The sequence below is a fragment of the Vombatus ursinus genome, unplaced genomic scaffold, assembly GCF_900497805.2.
Source record: "Vombatus ursinus unplaced genomic scaffold, bare-nosed wombat genome assembly UNPS02014810.1, whole genome shotgun sequence".
Taxonomy (NCBI): domain Eukaryota; kingdom Metazoa; phylum Chordata; class Mammalia; order Diprotodontia; family Vombatidae; genus Vombatus; species Vombatus ursinus.
Genome location: NW_020954588.1, coordinates 48639977 through 48647721, shown reverse-complemented (window position 1 = coordinate 48647721; position 7745 = coordinate 48639977). Strand labels below are relative to the sequence as shown.

The window sequence follows — 7745 nt, the reverse complement described above, 5'->3', positions numbered from 1 at the left end:
TTCCTTCCTTCCTTCCTTCCTTCCTTCCTTCCTTCCTTCCTTCCTTCTTTCCTTCCTTCCTTCCTTCCTCCAGACAACAAATACCCAGGACACCATCAGGCCTATACTCAAAAAGCCTTTCCAGCTTGGAAGGATCGCTCAGCTTAATCCCCATTGGCAGCTCTGGAGAATCCAGGGTCATCATAAGAGGATGTCAATGGAGAATTAGCTTAAGATTTTTATTCCACTGGTGTAGGAAGGTATGTAACATTCACACACTAATGTACAGATGCATGTAACATTACTACCTTAATAAATGGAATGTGTAACATTATGTCTCTTGGGAATGGGTTTGAATGTATGTGTATGTTTTATTTTTATATAACACATTATTACAATAATGAATTGTATGAAGCATTTTATGGTGCAAGGAGAACTGGGTTTGGAGTCAGACGACCCAGGTTCAAAACCCACCTCTGCTATTTATACCCTGTAGTAATGGGCACATTGCTGGCCCTCTCTGGATCTCAGTTAAAATGGAGTGAGATGATTGCACTAGGTGATCTCTGAGGTCCTTCCCAACTTTAAATCTGCTCCAATGAACTTGTCATCTTCTCTTTCCTGAAGAGGAGGGAGGGAGAAAACCAGAGAAGTGGGACCTGGGGGCTGCTGGTGGGAAGCCAAGGGGAAGGAGGTGTAGAGGACAAACTTTGCTTTCACAGCCTAGAGGAACGGTCCCTGGAAGTGGAGACTGACTCTGAGTCTTCAAACTATTCACCTGAGAGCATTTTCCAGTGTCCCTTATTGCATGTGATGTGACGTGTGTGTGTGTGTGTGTGTGTGTGTGTGTGGTATGTGTATGGGGGAGTGTGTGTGTGTGTGTGTGTGTGTGGTGTGTGTGTGTGTATGGGGGAGTGTGTGTGTGTGTGTGTGTGTGTGTGTATGGGGGAGTGTGGGGGTATGTGGGCTGGGGTGGAGGCTGAGGTACTAGGGATGGGGGAGGCAAAGGGAGAAGGGAGAGCTGAAGGGATGGAAGCTGGGCTTCTGGGAGGGTCACTTCGGAGGGGTCGCTGTGGTACAGGGGAAGGAGCACTAGTGCCAGAGTCAGAAAATCTGGTTTCAATTTACCTATGTAACCTTAAGCAAATTCCTTCCTGGGCCTCAGTTTCCTCAGCTGTAAAGATGGCGTCTGAGGTCCCTTCCAGGCCCAGATTTGGGATCCTGTGAACAAACAGCTCCAAGCAGCCCCCAAAGCTAGAACGGAGCAGGTCTGAGTCTGACGATTGTCTGGAAAGGTGATTTTTTAGGAAGCTCATTCTCATGTCTTGAAATTTTCATAAGAAGTTTGTCCTTCTGTCAGACTCCCTCCCAAATCCTCGTCTTGCCTCCACAGCTGCTTAAATCCTGCTCTTCCCATCCAGAGGAGACGGCGTTATTATCCGTTCAAAGGGACCACCTCTCTGCCCGCTAACTTCCGATGTTCAGCCTAGAGAAGGGCCCGATTCCTGGAAAGTCTGCCTGCCTCCCAACTCACTCAATCTCCAACCGTGACGATATTCACCAAGCCTCCCACAGCTCCCGCACCTTTACATTTTCAAAGACACAACGACTTCTCGGTCCGATCCAGTTCTAAATCCGTGACTCTCTGCGGGGGTCACAGCATCTGACCTCCGTGGCATTTCAAGAAGGCGAGCACAGTGAAAGGAAGACTTGCAGGCCTTGCTCTTTGCCCAAGAAGCACTGCATTTCCTTTGAGGCCTTGGATGCCACGTGGGAATTGGAGGAGGGGTTGCCTGGCAACCACTGAGGAAAGATGCTACCTTACACCAAGGTCATAAGCCTTGCTAGGGCTGCGTCAGACCTACTAAAGCTGTACTGAAGTATCCCAGCTTCTTCTATGGAGAAGCAACATAGCGTAGTGGATAACAAGTTGGCCTTGGAGTCAGGAAGACCTGAATTCAAATCTCATCTCAGATACTTACTAACTATGTGACTCTGGACAAGTCACCTTTTCTCTCTGTGTCTCAATTTCCTCATCGCTAAAATGAGGGGGAGAGGAGAGGATTTGATGGCCCGTAAAATCCCTGTGATCCTATAACCCTCGTACACATTGTTTTCCCTAATCCCAGGGCCCCTGGAATTGTCTCACTCCTCCCAGCTCTCCACCCAAAGATGTGTACCCTTGTTAATCCTGCCACCAACCAGGTCTGATCTTGCTGTCCCTTTCTGCTGCTCTCCCATCCAGAGCAGGGTGAAGGAACCCTCTAGATAGGTCTTAGGACACAGCCACGGTCACCCTTCCCATGGTCCTTTGGGGTTGCTCACCTATTGTCTGCAGCGACCAGCAGCTTCAGGCAGGTCAAGTTCCCCTTGACCGCAGCATAGTGTATAGGAAGTGCTCCCTCCAGGGTCTCCAGGGAGACATCGCAGCCCTCCTGGACCAGCCACTCCACCAACACAGGGTGCCCGAAGCGTGCAGCAAGGTGCAGTGGGGAGACCCCTGACACATCCTGATCCTGGAGAGAAAGAAAGAGCAGGGATATCCCATATGAATACCAACTAATTTGGGTCGAGTACCTGTCATCCCTCCAGACAAGTCTCAGCCTAATTTTAGTTAATGAGTACTTAGAGAGTGTAAAGTGATTATGAGGCAGTACTGGACAGATCCCTGCACTCCCAAAAGAGCTACTCTTCAGCTATCTGCCCTGGATTGATTCTCCTATAAATACTAGGTACATACAAGATGTATCACACACATACTAGGTACATGTAAGATGTGTCACACATATACTAGATACACACAAGATGTGTCGCACACATACTAGGAACACATAAGATGTATCACATACATAGTAGGAACACACAAGGTATATCACATACATACTAGGTACATGCAAGATGTGTCACACATACTAGATACACACAAGATGGATGGAGGAGACAGAAAGTTATCTCAGAGGGGAAGGTATTAGCCATAGAGAAGAGAGATGCTGCAGAGGGTGAGATTTGAGCTGAGTCCTAAAGAAGGCCATGGGAGTTTGGAGGTAGGGGTAGGGAGGGAGAGCCTTCCAAGCACGGAGGGCAAGCAGTATGAAGGCTCAGAGATGAGAGATGGTCTATCTGAAGCACTACAAGTAGACCAGTGTCTCTGGCCAGCAGAGAGCCAGATAAAGTGTAGAGAATACTAGAAAGTTGGCCCAGGGTAAGAATAATGGAAAGCTAGGAAGGTGGCAAGTCATGAAGAGCTCTCAATGTCAAACAGGAGTTTGTCATTGATCCTGGAAGTAATAGGGAGCCACTGGAGGTGTCTGAGAAGGAGGAGTGACATGGCCAGATCCACACTTTAGAAAAATCACCTTAGCCACTGAGCAGAGGATGAGTTGGTGGGGAAAGAGCCTAGAGGCAGGGAGACCAGTTTAGGAGGCTACTGCTTTAGTCCAAGTGTGAGGTGACAAGGGCCAGACCTCGGGTCATGGCTGTGGAGTTGAGAAAAGGGGATGCGCACAAGAAATTCTGTGAAGGTAGAAATGACGAGACTTGGTGACTTGGGCCAGGTCTATTCAGTGTGACACCTAGCTGCCCATAGTAAGCATAGTAAACACATAGCAAGCACGTGTGCTAAATTGATTTGTTAACCAGGAAGAGTGTATCTTTTCCTTCCAGGTCAAGCTTAGTCATTGTAATGATACAAGGTTAGTTTTGGTATCTTGTTCCTACCACATACATTGTTGAATTCATTTTTTTAGTCATTCTCTTGCTTTGGACACTAGGTTACATCACCCTCAGATTCCATTAGCTTTTTTTTGGCCACTAAGTCTCCCCAGCTCTTTTTCCTTTTGTGGGTCTGATTGGGACTGGTACCAGTCTCCTAATTTTTCATCTGAGAGATGACTATCAATTATCATCTGTGCCTTTGAAGGTCCAGAAACATTGACTTCCTCTGGAAACGAGAGTCAAGGTAGCTAGAGCTAGCACAGCTTAGTGTCCCCAAACTGAACCCTCTTTTTGCCCCAGTCCTCAATCCTTTTTTACCATTAGGAGGGCCTCTTGTGAACCCAGCGTTATCCTGCTCTGAACTGTCTGGGGAACCAGATCTGGGCTAGCCAGTATCTTGCTTTTGGAATCAAGATACACCCCATTCTGTCACTGTCCTCTCACAGAGGTTGGAGTCAATACTGAAAACCAATATTGTACCCTGGCTGATGGCATGATGCTCTTCTGGTCTCTCATGCAAGATAGGAAATGTATTAAAATTTCTACTGTGGACGCATGGGACATCCAGAAAATATGAAGTACTTGATAATACTTAATTATTGAAGTTATCAAAATAAATGCCGAATTCCCTTCGTAGAACCAAGGAACACTTAGAGTGAGTAACACCAACTCCAAAACCTGAAGGATTTCATTCTAGTATAGAGCATGACCCCCTTACCTCCAAATTACTTATTTGGTCACACATAGATAAGTTAACCAAACTCCCCCAAATGAAGGGATACCACTATGTAATCCCAGTGCCATAGAGGTCCTCAGTGACCCTGGACAAATCACTTCTCTGGGGTTATCTCCTTCCCTTGTTCCATCTACAACCAATCACATATTCACCTACTTCCCAAGAAATCTTCCCAAAAAGATTTTAAAATGATTGTAAAGCTTTTTGCTTTAGGACTCTTTAGGACTCTAGCCACATAAAATGAGCAACACATTCACATGATCAATGGGATAAAGATGGAGATTAGGTCAGTGCTTCTACACCAGAAAAAGCTTTGGGCTCATTAGGCATTTAAAATCTCTTTGCTTTAGGCATCAGACTCTTCAACGGAGATGCCAGTTTCAGCCGATATTGACAGTCTTTTAGTTTGCTCACCCTTTAAAGGGTTTCTCTAGTCTGGTCTTACAAAAGATGTCCCTGGGACCATGTCTGTCTGTCTTGCCATAACCATGGGATCAGAATATGAGGAGGTTACACCCTGGGTATTCTGTGGTTAAGAAATTAGGTTTTATGTGGCACTTGTTGTAACATGCATAAAAAACACTTAGGAAAATTGATGCATCCTAAAAAAAAATTAGTCTCGACTGACTTCACTCTGTATCAGTTCGTCTAAGTCTTCACAGAGCTTTACAAAACCATCCTTTTCATCATTTCTTGTGGCACTATGTTCGCAGATCAGTTTGTTCAGTCAAGTGATGGGAACCCTCTTTCCTTTCCAGCTCTTTGCCTCCCACCACACACACACACGGACACTCACATGCACACGCACACGCACACCCACACGCACACGAACACCCACAAAAGCAGAGATGTAATGAACTAAAGAGACACATTTTTTGTTATGGCCAATATGGGAATTTGTTTTGTGGACTAGACATATTTTTACAAGGATTTTTTTCTTTCCCCAAAACAAATGTTTGCTGACTGAAAAAATAACTTTAAAATGCTATAGGAAATACATACTCTAAAACATTAGAGACTGCGCAACAGATTCTAAGTCCACCTTGATCCCAAAATCTAGAGTTTGATCATGAGAAGCAGATCTGGAAAGGACCTTAGAATCTAACACTCCCACCTTACAGATGAGAAGACTGAAACCTGATGTTAGTCGCCCAAGGTCACAAACTGCTACTAAGTGACAGGGCTGGGATCTGAGTCCGGGTCTCCTGGATCCACTGGCCACACCATATCGATACCATTCCAGACAGCCGAAGCATCCCTGACACGTTTCCCATTGACTCAGATTTTTTTCTAACTGAAATTTCAGCCAATATAATTTTGAGAGGAAAATGACCAGGACTGAGTAACAGAACATGGACCACATCCAAACGCCACCCACACCCCTCTGCCTGCTGTCCTCTGGCCGGCTGCCTGTGCCCTCCCATCTAGCTCCCTTGCTCCCTGAGGTACCTGGGCACGGTAGCCCCCTTCTCGGACGAGCCAATGCAGCTCAGCCAGGTGGCCCATGGCTGCTGCGTCGTGCACTGGAGTTGCTCTGTTCTTAGCCCGCTGATTCCCTGGAATCTTGACGCACTCTACCAGGAACTTCAGGCACTCCAGCTGGCCTGCTCTGGAGGCGTGGTGCACCAGGCCAGCCCCCAGGGAGTCTGTGACGGTCTGATCCAGGACGCCATCCTCAAAAAGCTGCTTTAAAGCGGTCAGGTCCCCGTTCTTGGCTGCCAAAAGTGCCCGATGATCGCCCATCCTGAGATACTTGCTTGCTCTCCTGCAGATACCAGTGTTCCTCCAGGGAACTACTCATGCTCACAGTCAGAGGGTCCTGTTTCCTGTGTGGAAGGAGCTACCATCTCTGGTTACCTGATAAGGCTTGGTGGAGGGCAGGCAGATGGCAGGCAGTGGGCAAAGGCAGGGAAGCTGCCGCTGCTCGAGATAGGGCCCAAGCTCTAAGAAACTCTTAGGGGTATGAAGGGGAGGTAAAGACAAGCCAGGCTGTCCTGGAGGTAGAGAGCTTAGTTTACACGGTTCGATTCTCAGCTGGGCTCTTCAGCCCGGAGCCAGGATCACCAGCCCTCCAGAAGGTGGGGCAGAATCCATCAGTCACCTAGCGCTCATGAAGCCCCTACTATGTGCCAGGCACACCCTGTATGGTGTCCCTCAGCTTTGCACAGGGAGAAAACCTAGGGAAACTGAGGCTAGGCCTCATTCACAGTAGGCATTGTGGTGTATTTACTGCCCAGGAAACTGGACATGAAATCAGGAAGACCTGTGTTCAAACCCTGCTAGCTCTAGATATGTGTTCCATGAGTCCTCAGGCCACCTGTAAAATGCGGGGCAATTCACTTATGCATTACTCTTAAGTATGATTTCCCATTCTTTGTCTCTGTCAACAATGTGTGGCCCTGAGCAGGCTGTAACCCATTACCAATGAAGTATTTCAAGAGAAAAGCACCATGAAATACGGCACCAGATATGACAGGCCCCCAAAGATGAACCAGTCCTTGAGGGAATGGGAGAGCCAATGGACAGCCTACGTGCTTCCTCTCCTGGGATCCGTGCAGTGTCAAGAGATCTATCCAGAGGAAAGTTTTGGCATATTGGGAGGTGCCCCCATGTAGGGTGTGTGGCAGGACCTAAAGAAGACCCTCATGAGGAGAAGGAAGGAGGAGCTGCAATCTGAGTCTTAGGAAGGAGTAATCACATCAGGGAGATCACACATTCATACATCCAGGTGTGCACATCTGGTTTGGGAATACATAAAGATGAGTGGAAAGAGACTCAGAGGTTCCAGGTTGTGAATCCCAAGTCTGACATTGTGGTCACCTGTGTGACCTTGGGAAGGCTGCCTAACCTCTCTGGGCCCTGGTTTCTTCATCTGTAAATCTGGGGTAATAACTGTAGTATTTCCCACTGATATGGGTTGTTTTGTAAACTGAGATCATGTCCATAAAGCACTTTGTAAACCACTGAGTCTTAAAGCACAATCTAAATATCACCTTTCATCATCATTACTGATTTACAAGCCTGTGTGCTGTTTAAAAAGGTTCAAGAGAGAGTTTCTAGGTAATTTAATCATTTTATTAATATGGCCAGTAGGTTATTAATAAAAGGATGGTCATTTGGCCATCTCTCTTAGACCAAAGACAATCATTGCTCACAGTTTATATGCCCTTTGCCCTTGGACAGAGAAAATTATCTCTACTCAGACCACCCTCAGTTTGGGCTTCCAGACAAAAAGATCTGTGTCTACCCAAGTTTGAGTAGAACACACCGCGCTTCCCCACCCTAGATTAAAGTCCTTGCCTGGTAGTGCGGGGTC

General features: G+C 46.9%; 1 protein-coding gene across 1 annotated transcript in view; it reads right to left on the bottom strand.

Annotated features, from left to right (window-relative positions):
* Positions 1–6172, bottom strand: part of ESPNL (espin like) — a 34090-nt gene extending 27918 nt beyond the window's left edge. The window contains exons 1-2 of the mRNA XM_027875793.1: positions 5879–6172; positions 2305–2495 (exon numbers count right to left, since the gene is read on the bottom strand). Of these exons, the coding sequence (XP_027731594.1) occupies positions 2305–2495; positions 5879–6172 (485 nt within the window). The remainder of the gene's footprint in view (positions 1–2304; positions 2496–5878) is intronic.
* Between the last annotated feature and the right edge of the window lie 1573 nt (positions 6173–7745).